Here is a 17,514-nt window from a genome sequence, read left to right on the forward strand (position 1 = left end):
TAGTAGGCTGTCTCACACTAAATACTAAATGTGAATAAGAGGATCATTGGTTCTGGTTTTCCGAGCCGGTTGTCCGTATAGATCAGCATATGTGAGTGTCATTTTGATGCAGATATTAAAGCCAAGTTTCAGAGAACTCCCTTCATTCAAAATGCTTAAATGAAGTGTACAATTAACATTTTAAAGAATATTTTGACATGATACAATAGGTTATCAATACCAGTGACTAGCATATCAATATTTATAATTAATATTTGTTTTTCATTAGTTTGTTGGTTTAAAATGTTGAAAAACAGTCTTCCAACAATGGTATATTTTCACTTTCCAACACACTCACACACTACACACAATTCTAAGCTCTCTGTTCATAAAGGTGCCAATGGGAATTTCGACGATGCAGCAGCACTATAATATTTTACTCTAAATCTGCCTTTTTGTCAGGACTTGAAACAAATCAACTTTCAAAGATTTAACATTAAAGCTCACACCGGCGTATTCAACCAGTGCCTCCATACCCATCATTTGTAGACTGCTAGCTAGCTGAACCAGAACATTGCATTCTGGGTCTTTGAACCTAACTTTTGTTTTCTTTTCTACTACTTCTACTTTGGATGAATTTTTTTTTTATTAATATGACCCTGAATGTCAGTAGAAAATGGTGAGTGAACAATAAAAATCTTTATTGTCATTGGAATAACAAAAATACAGCACCAACCAAAAACATTAGCACACAGCACAAACATTCCTTTATAAACTATTTATTTTACTATTTATGTCCTATGCTTCCAAATACAGGTGGTAGGTGCAAGCCGGTAATGGTATCATTTGAAGGAGACACATTATTATCCAGGTGTGGAAGTGTGAAAATCACCAGAAGCATTGCTGGCTGCTTGTTCTATATAGAGAATATTCAGCTGAGAATATTGTGACAGGTTACATAAAGTACGTTTTCCCTCTTGAGCAAATTAGATACTTTCCGGGAGGAGATAAGCAGAACATTTAGGCTTCTTAATAAATTCCCAGTGCTCCTTTGTCCTTTTTTGCTCCTACTTATCCATAAGTACAGATCTACAATTTGATAGTCCTATCTCTGGTTAAAAAAAAGAAAAAAAAACCAAAACACTCAATCATGAACTTCTAGACCACATGATAATCACAGTTCAGACCAGAAACAAACTTTTTCTCTTTGTTTTCTCCTAAAATTGAAGGCCATAAAAAGAAATGGCCCAAGAGTGTTCATGAGCTGTGGGCAAGAAAAAAGGAAGAAGCTCCACGCTCAGGCTATTTTTAGTGTGAGTTCATCGAGTTTGCTGGTGGGCAATGCGAAGTGCAATTGCAGAACCGATCAGATAAATCGGTGCATCGTATCAGAGAAGGACATTTTTTTCAGCCTTTAAGCTGCCGGAAAATGTACAAACACACTATATGGCCACTATATGTTTTTGTGGACACCTGGTCATTAAACCCATAAGTCCATGATGAACATGTCATTTTCACATTTAGTAAAATGTTTGTTGTCAAAATAAGCTCCATTCCTCTGGGAAGACTGGGAATTTGTGATATTTCAGCTACAACAGAATAGTAAAGTCAGAAAGTGATGTTGGATAAGGATTCATTTCAATTCAGTTTTATTTGTATAGTGCTTTTTAACAATGGACATTGTTCCAAAGCAGCTCCACAAAGATAATACCATTATGAAGTTGCAATGTATAAGTTTAGTGCCTATAAGTTTTATCCTTATTCGTTTATCCTTAATGGGCGAGCCAGTGGTTAATGTGGCAAGGAAGAAAAAAAACCCTGAGATGGTATGAGGGAGAAACCCTGAGAGGAACCAGACTCAAAAGAGAACTCATCCTCATCTGGGTTTCACAGAATGTCCATTCAGTGCCATCTCTGTTGAGGTGTACTGTTCAGTTATGGGCTCTTAGATACAGAGCTGTTAATGCATCTCCAGTACTAAGCTGTTGTAGCAGACGGTTGATATTCATTACAGTCCAAATGCATCCTCATAGTTCTTGAGTTGCTCAGTAACCTCACTGATCTTTAAGCTGTTCATGTGAATTCAGTAGTTTTGAGATGAGAAGAACCAAAAGTGAGTGCAATGTTAGTTGTCTGCCATCCGTTGACCCTATAGTGACCTTTCTCTATTCTACACATGATGTACAGTAACTCTTTACACAACCGTGGTCAAATGTTTTACATGTGGGTTTTAGCAAAGATCTGCTGGTTTGCATGAGGAAGATGATTGCCAGAGCTGCAGTGTTTAATTAAAAATGTAAGCTTTACTAGTGGCAAGTGAAAATTGTAACAAAAAAAATGTAACACTGTATATTTTACTGTGTCCAAATATAGTCAGAGCTCTACAGAGAGAAGCATATGTTGTGTTGGTAGTAAAATTCTGTTTAAAGTCAAATGGATGCATCACAGGAAACACATATGAAATGTTCGCTACAGGCCGTATGAAAGCATTTGAAAATGACATTTATATATAATTATCTCTGCAGTGTCTCTGTTGCTGAGTTGGTATCCTCAAGTGCACAAGTGTCTGTACCTTTAGTATGTCTTTCACCTTGAAAGATTGATGTATTTTCTCTAATCAATTAGACTCCAATTATTGCCTTCAATGGTTTAATGCACACTAATGTAGACATTTTGAGGAGAACGTGGTAGCTTAGTGGTTAAGATGTCATGACTTCAAATCTCACTGCCACTGCGTAGCCGCTGAGCAAGGCCCTTAATCCTCAACTGCTCAGTTCAATTTAATTTATTTTTATTTGTATACCGCTTTTACCAATGAACATTGTCTCAAAGCAGCTTTACACAGATAATGTGGTGATAAAAAATGAATATGTTCTTTATAAGTGAAAATTTGACCCTGATGAGTGAGCCGGTGGCGACTGTGGTGAGGAAAAACTTCCCGAGATGGCATAAGGAAGAAACCTTGAGAGGAACCAGACTCAAGAGGGAACCTCATTCTCATCTGGGTTGAGTTGTATGAATGAGATATTTGTATGTTACTCTGGATAAGGACGTCTGCCAAATGCCTCTAAATGTATTTGTTCTTTACACCATAATTACATACTCCCTTGCTATGTTGCACAAATCCATGAACTCTACTGTTCAGTGGATAATTTTTTTATTTTCCAGTTGAAAGTAAACCTACGAAAGATCAAAGTCCAAACAAGGAAACAGTTTGGATAATTCATTTCTTCGTTATGTTGGAGAGTGCCCGGTTCTTGATCTAAACACACACACACACACACACACACACACACACACACACACACACACACACACAAAATCAACGCATCAGAGGTTTCTCCGCGCGCTCCCGTCTCGTCTCGCTCAGAGTAGCTGAGAGGCGGAGAACGGGCTCGCGCCTGGGAGCTGTCCCAGGAAAACATGGTGCTGAAACCTACAGCGCGAGCTGACCTACGTGGAGCACGGCACGCGCCGTCACGGTAGATTGTAAGTATGGCCGGTTCGGCGCGAGCGTGAGGGCTGAAGGCAGTGACCACCACGCGCGGATTTCGGGACGCGCAACGGCGAAACACGACGGCCTTGAAGAACGGAAGGTAACGGTGGTTATCCATTCCCCTCCACTCCCACCATGCACACACGACAATACCCCACCCTCTTCATCTTCCTTTAGAGGACGCCTCACGCGATAAAGCGCTGACTTTAATTGATTGATTGACTGATTAATATCTGATATGCTCTGGGCTGCGCGAGCCTGCGCTCCGAATCCATTTGAGGGAAGAACTTTACGGATATTAGGACCTGCACTTGACATGGCACAGGAGTGGCCGACAATATCATCCATTGGTTGTGGAGGATCAGATCCACAGTCCAGGATTTCGTTCCTGTTCCCTGTCTAACACCGAACTGGACCGCTGCATGGGTTAGCTCGCGCATAGCGCTCTCCTCGCTCGTGCTGCCGCTTTAAGTCTGACCCGGAATCTTTATCTCCATGTGTGCGGCTTAATTATTAGTGGGATTCTATTTAATTTAATCGAAGATCAACATCGGAAGAAGCAAAGCAACTCGGTGGATTATAGACAACCCCATGAGCTAGCGGCTTATTAGAGTAAGAAATGCCATACAGTAGTCTTTTATGACTTCGAATCCTGATTCACTCTGTAATTTGTAGGGTAGGGAGTCGGACCGCGAAGAGTCGATTCTTGGGAGTCGATTCAATACAACCAGAAGGAAAAACTGGTTAGACTTCATAAAAAATAGCATTATTACTATAAAATGTTTACATTTTATTTAAAGATTAACATGAATGAGCTTAAATTATTGGGAAAATAATTATTTTGCGAAGTGGCATTTATTCACCATGAATACTGAAATAAGGTTATATTGATATGATAAAATATCAGGACATCCTCTTGTTCAAACACTGACAGTATAATAATAGTACATTTTAAGTTTTTTTACATACCCTGTCCAGTGTTTTAGCATTTTAAATTGAGGAAAAAAAGATATTGTTGTCAGATATTGTTTGGAACCGACACCTATTGAAAGAATACGACTCGGAGTCGACTCAGTGGGGTGTTGTGTGAGTAGAGAGCGTAGCGCTGCTCGAACACAGACGTCCTCCAGAAAAGCCGTTCCAAACCGTGTGTGTGTGTGTGTGTGTGTGTGTGTGTGTGTGTGTGTGTGTGTTAGCTTTAGCCGCTCGAGCTATCACTGGGAGTTGATTTGGGTTAAACCGATACGCTGAAGCGGCACGGTGTTCTCCGTCTGCAGCTCGTCCGTCGTTAAGCGCGTATAAACGGGCACATGTGGTGCGCTGGCGGTGTCGGGGTTGGATGGTGCCGGAGTTCGCTGAGCCGTTCACCGATGCTGCGGCGCGAGGGAAAGCAGAGAGGCCGCCGCTGTCGCGTCTTGTTAAGTGACCTGAAGGCTTTGCTGCTCAGGCCACCACCGGCACCGGCACCGGCAACGTCGCCCATGAACGGAGCGCCGAGCGCTCCTCCGGCGGAGCGGACGCGGGACGAGGACGACGCCGCATCCGCCGCCGTCGCATCCGCAGCCGACGCGGTTTGGGCTGGTGATGAGGAGCGGAGCACCGCGGAGAGTCCGGACGGCGGCAGCTCGAGCGAGGAATGCACCAAGGAGAAGCTCGACGAGAGGGCGAGTCTGGAGAGCTGCACGGAGAGCGGAGCGCGGACGCCCCTGTGCCGGATCTGCTTTCAGGGAGCAGATCAGGTAAGATGGCCCTTAATAAATAAGAAACACGCACATGGGTTTCGGTTACCGACCTTATGATCATCATATACTAATCAAGAGAACCTTCTTCTTCCATCAGCAGTCACAGCTTTAGGAATTCACGAGTCCAGACTAGTTATATCCCGAGATGTTTTTAGAGATCTGTTTTTTAGAGAATCCTGTCTCAGGATCGTCAAATTGACTTTCTTGTATTATTATTATTTTTTTACCCTATTCGTGATTTACTGCTGACCTGATTTTAGTGTACATCAGCCTGAACAATAACATCTGTAGAAAAAAAATGTCATAATATTAAAATTGTGTCCATTTCTGGAAAAAAGTCTATGCTGAGAAGAATCTGATGCATTGAAAGCATTAATACATTCGTCCATCAATCTTCAGTAAACACTTTATCCTGGTTAGGGATGTGGTGGATCCGGACTATCAAGGAGCATCAAGGAACACTGAGGTCAAAAAGGCAATAGATTCCAAACAGGATGCTGGTCATGAGTGCACACACCCACACACACACACACACACACACACACACACACACACATTCAATCGAAGGCAATTTAGTGAGGCATGGCATGTTTTGTGGAGGAAACCAGACATCCCAGAGGAAACCCACACAGACACAAAGACATTGGTAGACATTAAGCATCAAGACAGTATTTTTCTACGTACATGCAGTTGATTACAGAATCAGACAGAATTAAACAAGAGAGCTACAAAGCAGTTACAGCTCATTTGATGCAGTCTGTGGACATCTAAAAATGAGATTGGTATGCTCTTTATGGACATCCCATTCCACATTTAGAGTGTATTTGCTATTGAAATTACTTTTTTCTGAAGATGTTCCACTGGATTTTGTGGAGAATTTGTGCTCATTTGCCATTAATGTTTTAATAAAGTCATGTACTGATGTAGGGTGAGGAGGCCTGGTGTGCATTAGCACAAGGTGTTTCATAGGGTTGAAGCTCTATAGCAGGCCACTCAATATCTTATTGGAGCCGGCTTTGTGCACTTTGTCATGCTGGAACAGGTTTGGGTCAGAAAATGTACCACTACTGCATTCAGAGACGTCCTATACAATAGTGTGCCAACTTTGTGGTAACAGAACCACATATGGTTAGAAGAGTCAGGTGTCCTAATACGTCTGTCCATATAGTCTGTTTTGAATGTGATGGAAATGATATAAGGTGACAATCAGGGGTCAAATAATTAATACAGAAACCTATGTGCAGATTGTAACGCTTTATCGTCTTACTGAGGAAAAAAATGTCTATAGTTGCTACTGCTATTACTACTGCTGTTTCTCATCTGAAGCATAGAGAAAGACCAGTTTAAAAAGAATGAGAGAAAAACAGCCTGTAGAAGCTTTGAAGCTAATCGACACACTATGGTGAAGCAATGGACATCAGGGAATCTGTGCTATTATACAAGCACAATAATGAGATGCTCTTTTTAGCTGAGGTCACCTCATTTTTAAATTCCACCACAGTGGTTTTATGAGCCTGATATTTTGTCCTTAACCTCTGCCATGAGCCAGAGAGTCGCCGATCCCATTATGTAAAGGTTAGCTGGCTGGATTTAGTTGCCTACGTGTCAGATGATGTACACGCGTTTTCCAGCACGCTGCCTGGATAATTGTATATGGATACGCGCTGACGTGTAACGTCGAACACCCCTTGCCCATTGTTGAGACTTCACTGCATGCAACACAATAACAGGCAGCCGTTTCGTAGAAAAAAAAAAAAAAAAGAAATAAAACATTTGCCAGCTGTCCAAATGTCTAGCTTGAAAGATTCCTCTGCAAAAATGTAATAGTATATGTACAGTTCAACGTTTTTTCAGTTCCCCATTTGCACCAAACTTTAGTTCATACTGTAGCTGTGGGTAGCATCCTTTTTTTTTTTTTACACACAAACCCTTATCTCGTTATTCACGACCTCTTATGAAACAAATATAGAACCATTACATAGAAGAATCTTCTTTCATTCCACAACTGACATCATCAGCAATACCAAGGACCCACCATTATTTCTGTCCTGCCTCCACAAACACTAACATTTATGTAAACCTCACACTGTCATCACATATACGTTACATTATCACAATCAACAAGGACTACTATATCACCTATTCGGGAGCTGGTAGCTTAGTGCTTAAGGCATTGTATCGGAAAGGTCATAAGTTCAGATTCCAACAACAACCAGAGTTACCCCTGTGGGTCCTTGAGCAAGGCCACTAACCCTCCACTGCTCAGTTGTAAATCGCTCTGGATAAAGGGCATCTGCCAAATGCTAAAAAAGTAAATATCATTTGCACTGCATCACTTTTACATGATTGTTTGCCCTGCCTCACTTCACATACGTTGCACAAATTGTATAGTTAATGTCTTTATATATTACTTTCTTTCCTAGTATTCTTTTCATATTTTTATAGTACCAACACACTATGACAAATTGCAATCCGTGATACTCGGCAATACAGATGACGGATTATGAAGAATAACGTTTGTAAGGAAGCAGCAGAGATCGCTGGTGCCTCTGTTGAGTTTGTGTAGCTAGTAAAAAAGAAACTTGTGTTGCTAATTTAAGAACAAAGCTGGAAATATGTAAAGCAAGTGACCATTTTTCACACTGTTTACTGCCTTTTGTACAATAGTTATACAGCAGGTTTATTGTGTGTAAAATACAGCAGGTTTACTGTGTAATATACAGCAGGTTTACTGTTTAATATACAGCAGGTTTACTGTGTAATATACAGCAGGTTTACTGTTTAATATACAGCAGGTTTACTGTGTAATATACAGCAGGTTTACTGTGTGTAATATGCAACAGGTTTACTGTAAAATATACAGCAGGTTTACTGTGTAATGTACATCAGGTTTACTGTAAAATATACAGCAGGCTTACTGTTTAATATACAACAGGTTTACTGTAAAATATACAGCAGGTTTACTGTGTGTAATATACAGCAGGTTTACTGTTTAATATACAGCAGGTTTACTGTGTGTAATATACAGCAGGTTTACTGTAAAATATACAGCAGGCTTACTGTGTAATATACATCAGGTTTACTGTAAAATATACAGCAGGTTTACTGTTTAATATACAGCAGGTTTACTGTAAAATATACAGCAGGTTTACTGTTTAATATACAGCAGGTTTACTGTAAAATATACAGCAGGTTTACTGTAAAATATACAGCAGGTTTACTGTGTGTAATATACAACAGGTTTACTGTGTAATATACAGCAGGTTTACTGTAAAATATACAGCAGGTGTACTGTAAAATATCCAGCAGGTTTACTGTGTAATATACAGCAGTTACCTGTAAAATATACAGCAGGTTTACTGTGTGTAATATGCAACAGGTTTACTGTAAAATATACAGCAGGTTTACTGTGTAAAAAAAACAGCAGATTTACTGTGTGTAATATACAGCAGGTTTACTGTGTAATATACAGCTGGTTTACTGTAAATTATACAGCAGGTTTACTGTAAAATATACAGCAGGTTGACTGTGTGTAATATACAGCAGGTTCACTATGTGTAATATACATCAGGTTTACTGTGTATAATATACAGCAGGTTCACTGTGTGTAATATACAGCAGGTTCACTGTGTGTAATATACATCAGGTTTACTGTGTGTAATATACAGCAGGTTTACTTTGTATAATATACAGCAGATTTACTGTGTATAATATACAGCAGATTTACTGTGTAATATACAGCGGTTTTACTGTGTAATATATAGCAGGTTTACTATAAAATATACAGCAGGTTTACTGTGTAAAATACAGCAGATATACTATGTGTAATATACAGCAGGTTTACTGAGTAATATACAGCAGGTGTACTGTGTAATATACAGCAGGTTTACTGTAAAATATACAGCAGGTTTACTGTGTAATATACAGCTGGTTTACTGTAAAATATACAGCAGGTTTACTGTGTAATATACAGCTGGTTTACTGTAAAATATACAGCAGGTTTACTGTGTAATATACAGCAGGTTTACTGTAAAATATACAGCAGGTTTACTGTAAAATATACAGCAGGTTTACTGTGTGTAATATACAGCAGGTTTACTGTAAAATATACAGCAGGTTTACTGTGTGTAATATACAGCAGGTTTACTGTAAAATATACAGCAGCAGGTTTACTGTAAAATATACAGCAGGTTTACTGTGTAATATACAGCTGGTTTACTGTAAAATATACAGCAGGTTTACTGTGTAATATACAGCAGGTTTACTGTAAAATATACAGCAGGTTTACTGTAAAATATACAGCAGGTTTACTGTGTGTAATATACAGCAGGTTTACTGTAAAATATACAGCAGGTTTACTGTGTGTAATATACAGCAGGTTTACTGTAAAATATACAGCAGGTTTACTGTGTGTAATATACAGCAGGTTTACTGTAAAATATACAGCAGGTTTACTGTGTGTAATATACAGCAGGTTTACTGGCAGCGCTATTTTGCATTTTGTGTATTAGTCCTACACTGTCTTGTGTTGTCTTTGCGCTGTCTGTCTTGCACTGTTTGCACCAGGTTGCACACGATGCACTTTATGTGGCGAGGACACTTACCAGTTCTTAGCCCTGTTTTCTGTTATGTAGCTTTATGTTGTTTTATGTATCACCATGTTCAAGAGGAACGTTGTTTCATGGTGTGTTTGTATCCACCACATTAAATTCCACTTCCTACTTTAAAGCAATGCCATGAATATAACATCTGTCTGAGATAAAAGACGAAATAAGAGAAGGGAACGTAGTTCCTCAGAAACACCTCGAACAGCAACGTACAAATCCACCTAAGCTCGCTAGCTGGTGTGCATGGCTTTTTCATGATCTATATCTGCTTACAGAGGGGGGGAAACCAATAGTGAAAAATATATTGGGGGGAAAAAAACATTTGGTCACACTGTATCCAAAAATATCACTTTCTCAATGTTAATTTCTTGTTTATAAAATTGTTGTGTGATAGCAAGATCACACTCATGGTTGTGATTAAACTAAATATCCTCGTGGCTGTGATTTGGCGTAGGCTGAGTGTATTGCTTGCATGTAATCAGTGTTCAGCTAATTTGCTACTTTTTTATATTTTGCCTACTATTATTTGAAAAACAAATAGCGTCTGTCACGAGAGACGAACTGCACGCAATCACTTGCTAATTTTATCCTTGGGCAAAATAAACATATTGCGTTTTGGATACACAGAGATGTTTATCATGATAACGGTCGATTTGGATCCTACCATTCTCGTATTGATACCTGTGGTACTCAGAGCAAAGTGTATCATGACAGTTCGTTGCTATGTTAATATTATATGGCCATATGATCTCCCGCTGCTAGTGCCAGCAGGATGTTTCTCTCTGGTATCCATCAGTGTGTGAAGTGTGTTAGGGAGGTCTGGCTGGCGGCTGATGGATGGTTCTTTGTCTATAATGAGAGCGGTGCAGGAAGCAGATGGTTCTGTGAGAAGACTCTTTCTAACAGAGGTGCGTGTGTGTGTGTATGTGTGCGAGTGCGTGTGTATATGCATTTGTCAGGCCTTGAGTCACGCCATTTCCTCTATCTCTATCTTTTCTTTCTCCATCTCTCCTCGGTTCAAGCAAGGACGAGCGCTTTATAAATGGTCTAAACAGGGGCAGGAAAATACAGAAAGGTCCTCTGTTCGTGTGAAGCACACGGACCAATTACATTCTACAGCAAAGAAAGGACATTTCACTTTATCTTTTCCCTTTCGATCACGAAGAAAAATCCACCCTGGGCCTGCTCCGGTCATGTTTTTAACGAGGGACAGAAAACGAGCAAAAGAGAGCACAGGAGAAAGAGAGAGTCCTTCAATAAAGTGGAAACACACAGGAAGAGCATCAAGTCTGTGTGGTTTCGATCACGCCCTGCTGATTAATTACCCATGTCTTTACACATGATGTGCAGCATCCAGCTGGACACATCCAGCACTGAAATGCTTAAGAGGACGGAAAAAAGCTGCTAAGGAGCTGGATTAAGGAATACTTCATGCCAAAACCTCTATGAATGAAGGGTTGTTCGAAAGCCAGGTAGCAGGAATTGGGCTGTATGATGTCTTCTAGCTCCTCGTCTAAAACCAGGCACTGTATATTCTGTGCTTGGAGTCTTGCGGGAATTTTTAAAGGCACCTATAAATTCTGTCTGCTTTGAGGAGGAAAAAAAATCAATACGGACATTGCTTTGTTGTAGAAATTGCATTAGCGCACCAGGCCTTTTTTTTTTTTTTTTAATCCTTGTACTGCCTCTAAATCAACAAGTCTATAATATCACCTAGTTTCTGTCTCATTTCAGTTGCTGTAGCAGAGCACTGTTCTGTTTCTCGAGCTGTAGCATTTCCTTCAGATCTTAATTCCCCTTGCGGGGCCTGCCTTGAATATGTCTATAAGTACGTCCGGACAAAAAGACATTTTATCAATGTTTAACGTTTCAACCTGGTTATTTATTGCTTTTGTCTCGGTGGGGGTTTTTCAGGTTAGCGCTTTGGTTTATTTACCTCATGAGGTGGCTGGAATGCCAATAAATGGACTTATTAGAAATAAGACTTATATTTTAAAGTACACATGCTTATCACTGGCATGGTTTACCTCACAGAAACATCTTTGGTACACTTAGTAACCTGGCAAAGAACATGAAGTACATCTACATCTACATTATTGTCCTTTTTAGATCCACTTTGTTTGTTCTTGGCACCTCATAGTTAGTCACACATGCTAGGGGTTGTGTAGTCTGGATTACGAGTGGATCTTTTAATGTTTTTCTAGACTTCAAGAAGCAAATCAATACAGTCTGTTGCTTTATGTGGAGATGAGTATTGTGTATGATAAAGAGCACCGTGCCTGCACCATAGAAAAGATGAATATCAAGCAGTGGTTTTGGCTTCTCTTTCACCCCACTTTCACCAAGAGGATTCACTGAGCAAGAAGCCAAGCCCATTTATGATTGTCTCGGTCTATTCTAGAAATCTCTTCACAGAAATTCAGGATTGGTTTGCTTTCTGACAGTCTTCCTGGTAAAGCTTAACGGTAAGGTGAAGGTGCTCAAGGGTGCAGAAGCAGAAACCATCATCTGGGTTTGAACTGCAAACTGATGATTCAAGTATGTTACACATACACATGCTGGATTCCACCTTCATCTTATTGATTGATTGATTTAACGATTGTTTGATCGATTATATGGTTTTGTAAATTTCATGGTTAGCTGTAACACATCTGGGATAAGCCTCTGTCACATTTGCGGGTCTGGATCCTGATATTTATGCTCATTCCTCTAGGCAAAGTCAGGCTGGATGGAGATTGTCAGTGAACAGCATTTTTTGTGCCACACATTCTCAGTCAGATTCAGCACACATGGCCATTCAAACATATTCAGTTCTTCTGGTTTAGAACCCACTTCAGTGTAGCAGAATTCAGCTCTATTAATCATGCTATTGGCCAAGATCAGTTTTCTAGTCCCAGCTTGCATCCAGATGCAGATATATTTTAGAATAGTCAATGTGCAGCTTGTATAGTACTATAGATTTACTGTCCTCTAAAAATAACTCTGCATACAGCTGTTAGAGTCTTAATAGCTTGCAACAAATGTGAGTACACCCAAAGTGATAACAGCTGTATGTCTTGTAACCAAAGCCACATGTTCTATTCATAATGTTCATGTTTGTGTCTGCTTGACAGGACCAGACAATTTCTGTGTATCTTGTATTAGAGCAGGTACAATTTGGTGCTCTTGTTCTAAATTCTCTTATACTAACCACTGGATGTTCAACATGGCACCTTAATGACAAAGACTCTCTTAGGATTTGAGAATTAGAATTGTTGCTCTTCACAAAGAGGTCTTGGTTATTAGAAGATCAGTAACACCCTGAAACTGAGTTACAGTGCAGTGGCCAGGGTCATACAGAGGTTTTCCAAGACAGATTCCACTCGGAAGAGACCTCGAAATGGTCAATCAAAGAAGTTGAGTCCTCGTTCGGTTTAAAAAACATATGCGTGAGTGTTGCAGCATTGCTTTAGAGGTTGTAGAAGCAGAAGGTCTGCTCGTCAGTGCTCAGACCAAACGCCTCACACTGCAACAAGTGGGTTTGCAGGCTGTCGTTCCCAGAAGGAAGCCACTTCTGAAGCTGCTCACAAGAAAGCTTGAAAAAGTTTGGTGAAGAACAACCTGTCCAAAAGCATGAATTACTGGAATCATGTCCTGTGGTCTGATGAGAATAAGATTAACTTGTTTGGCTCTGATGGTGTCCATCATGTTTGGTCCTGGTGAGGAGAACCAATAAAATTGTGTCTTTCCTACAGACAAGTATGCTGGTGGTCACATCATGGTCTGGGGCTGCATGAGTGGTGCTGGTACTGAGGAGCTGCAGTTTATTGAGGAAAACATGGATTCCAACCTGCACTGTGACATTCTGAAGCAGAACCGCCAAGATGAAAACTGCATTGCTGAAGGTGAAGGTGATGGACTGGTCAAGTATGTCTCCAGACCTGAACCCTATTGAGCACCTGGGGATCCTCAAGTGGAAGGTGGCGAAGAGGCATGTCATTAACATCCAGCTCCGTGATGTCATTATGTAAGAGTGGAAGAGGATCCCAGCAACAAACTGTGCAGCTCTGGTGAATTTCATGCCCAGGAGGTTTAAGGCAGTGGTATATATGGACACTTTGGACACATTTTTGTTCACTTAGGGTGTACTCACTTTTGTTGCGAGTTATTTTGACAATAATGGCAGTTAATCTGCACCGCTGTACAAACTGTACATTGACTACTATGTATATGTATATATACATACATACACACGCGCACACACAAACACACACACACACACACACACACACACACACACCCAAACATATACCCACTGCTGCGTGGGACACAGAATCTAAGGCCAAGAGAAAGGTTGAGAACAGATGGAAAGAGATGCAAATTTTCTCCAACATACTCACTCCTGCCCTCTGTGAACTTCTTGCGTAAGATTCATCTCTGTGCAGCAACACGGTTATTTAGCTTTGTGATGTGTTGCCGAGGGGCCTTCCAGGCTTAAAACAGACAGTTGTCCTTATCTCTTCACGTTGCTTTATTAAATCTGACACTTCCTCTATGTTGCTGTTTGGAGATGAATAGGTTCATAAAGAGGAGAGATAAATGGCGTTGTGATAATATCGTAACTTTGAGTATATTATTGCGCCTATTAATGGTTGCAGAAGCTGTTCAAAACACTGTAGGGAGCCCTGCAAATAAAAACAATTGCTTCTGAGCATTTCAGATGACTGCTTGCAATGGTTTATTTTTCGGCTATGCTAATCAGATGCCTGTTTAATCACTCAAACTGTTGTTACATTACATTTTGCTATTGCTAATAAGGCAATTTAAGGTGATCGTTGGAACAATCATCAGTGGTAAAAAGAACGCTGGGTGAGCACAATGCTTCAGAACTAAGCCATTATGCTTCTTTTTTCTTACTCATCCTGTTCCTTTTCTCTTTCTTTGTCTTTTTGGTAAGTGGCAGACATGCTATCAAGACGAAGGTGGTTTCAGCAGATGTTACTGTTCATTGCCTGTTGGAAGTTTTAGGAGGATTCCCACAGTTTGACATTTGACATTTCCATGGTCTTCAGCTGTCAGTCCTCATTTGACTGGTGTATAAATGGTGCTTATGTGCTGTTTCTGACAACTTTCAGTCTGTGTCTCTTTATCCTACTCAGTAGTTGGATTTGTACCACACTATACCCTTCAATCAGTTTTTACACACACACACACACACACACACACACACACACACACACACACACACACACACACATCTATAAAGGATCCACTGGGACAGGGTTTAGCTGCAGGATGTAAATCTAGAGGGATAAAATCATCAGGATAGTTCGCGGAAAACAGTCCGCTGGCCTGCAGGTGAGCCGAGCAGATAGTCTGATTGGTTTACTCGACTCAATTAGACAAAGTGGCCTCATTTCCTGCTTAAATATGCTGCATCAAGTGCTCTATCAAACAGCAGTTTACACTCCACACACCATGATTACGACACTTAGCATTAATTTTTAAGAGCAAATCAGATGAATAATTACTAAGTGCCGAGTGAATCAGATTTCCAGATAAATCAGATCACATACCTAGATATTTAAATAGCAAATACGAAGTAAAAAATGTGGTTCGTTATAATTTCGTAGTTGAAGTTGATGGTTTTTCCTGCATTACCTATAATGCTGTTTGACTACCAGCTAATAGCGGTGCCAGAAGCAATTAGCCCTCGCTTCATCTCTGCTTGCCTCATCTCTCTCACATCCTCATCTGAACCGCCTGCTCAAATATATCAGATTGAACTTTCATGATAATACTGGTATTAAAATCTTGTATATCACTATCTAGCCAAGCCGAGTCTCTGTCGTAACATCATCACATAATCTCATTGTGTTCTGTCCCCAATGTGTCCGTGTTGGATTTCTTCTGAAAATGACAAACGTTTGCTGATTTGAGCTAACAAAAAATAAATAAATAAATAATGATATGACTAGTATCCCTTGGGTTTGAGATCGTTAAATATGTTTCTCCTATTAAATGCCACTGAAACTGTGCTAGCTGTAGCATCGTCCTCATTGGCAGAGCGGCACACAACCACTGACTTGTCATGGGAATACTGAGAATACAGCACCAGCCAACTAACACAAAACACAAAGTAACTCATTTACACTATATGGCCAAAGGTTTGTAGACACCTGAACATCACATACACATGAGTGTGATAATCAGGTATTTACCATTTTTTGGCCACATTGTGTTTTTAGTGAATTTGATGTTAAAAAAAAAAATCAGACAAAGCAGTTATTTCTCACTTAATATAAAACAGCACTGAATAGAAAAGAAGATTCGCCTAAATCAGATGTAATCTACACAGCAAGGGACCAGCTCTCTGTGTAAAACCCTTATTCGATAATCCTCTTAAGTAAAGCGTGCTCTTTATAAGGAATGCAGTCCTTCGCACATACAAAATGCATCCTCAGAATTTCCTCGACACACCTAAATCTCCTGAAAACTCAAATCCTCTCAAAGAGAGCTGAACGGGAAGTACTTCAGCACTCTGGCAATCTTTCTGCATTATAAACATCTTTGTGATTACTTGGATATTCAAGCAATTAGTCCTTTAAAGCTTTTTAACCCGCCAAAACAACACAATCTAACCCTCCCCAAGCTGTTTGGAGTTTAGTAAAGCAACTGCATGCTGCAATGCTCAAAGTCACAACCACAATCATTAACCGAACATATTAAGGTTATAATCTGAAAAAGCCCTGGAGTTTAAAATACAGCTCTAGAAACAGGGAACAATATCGATTACTGTAATTTCCGGACTATTAAGCGCACCCAAATATAAGCCGCACCCACTGAATTTTACAAAGATTTTGAACATAAATACGCCGCAGGTTCCTACATTGGAACTGAACTTTACACAGTGGCAGTGTAAGACAGCGAAAGACAGTGTCTGTTACACGACTTGTATCTAAACAGTAGCCTACCAAGAAAGTCATTGTTCACTGTCTTCCTCCTTCCTTTTTTTGGCATTGTCGAGCGTTTAAAAATCACCATCGGTGAAGCTTTTCTCCCGATGCCATGCAGCTCAGAACACAGGTGAAGTGCGTTTTTTCATGCCCGGGTGTTTTCAGCGTGACGAATAATTCGCATTTCCTGTAGACAGTCCGAGTGAGCGGCAGGTCAAACGTCAGAGAAACATCATCCATATTTATGATGTGGTGCGGCCCGATTCAGTGGGAGCGCATCTGATTTAATATAAAGACTTTCATTGGTTCACCTGAACCCTTTCAGCAATTTCATTGGTCTAATAGTATGGGGCTCAGTTTTTTTGGCTTGAAGCTTGTGAAACCGAGAAAAACTCAGGAAACTCGATAAATTAGCCGCTTCGTTGTTTAAGCCGGGGGGGGGTTCAAAGCATGGGGAAAAAGTAGCGGCTTATAGTCCGGAAAATATGGTACTTTATGACCCACTATTTATTGTGACATTGTCCATTCGAGACACAAGATAAGACCTGTAACTAAAGGACTAGACTGCCGAGCCTCAGTCTGTAAGGTTTTAAAAAGCTATTTAACCACTGGTATCACCACATCAGGTGGGGTCATGAGGGCAGATTTGAAGGACACGCTCCTATTTATATCTTCTCTTCTTTTTTTCTCCTGACTCTTTTACTTATACATGTAAGAAATGACTCAAAGTGAAAGATGTTTTGAGAAACCTTTAA

The 17,514-nt window shown here is 40.2% G+C and overlaps 1 protein-coding gene across 1 annotated transcript in view; it reads left to right on the plus strand.

The window, feature by feature from the left end:
• Positions 1–3,291: 3,291 nt before the first annotated feature.
• The window catches only part of march4l (membrane-associated ring finger (C3HC4) 4, like), a 29,599-nt gene continuing 15,376 nt past the window's right edge, over positions 3,292–17,514 (plus strand). Inside the window, exons 1-2 of the mRNA XM_046837309.1 lie at positions 3,292–4,087; positions 4,672–5,214. Of these exons, the coding sequence (XP_046693265.1) occupies positions 4,786–5,214 (429 nt within the window). The 5' untranslated portion in view covers positions 3,292–4,087; positions 4,672–4,785. The remainder of the gene's footprint in view (positions 4,088–4,671; positions 5,215–17,514) is intronic.

This window comes from Silurus meridionalis, chromosome 24 (assembly GCF_014805685.1).
Source record: "Silurus meridionalis isolate SWU-2019-XX chromosome 24, ASM1480568v1, whole genome shotgun sequence".
Classification (NCBI taxonomy): Eukaryota; Metazoa; Chordata; class Actinopteri; order Siluriformes; family Siluridae; genus Silurus; species Silurus meridionalis.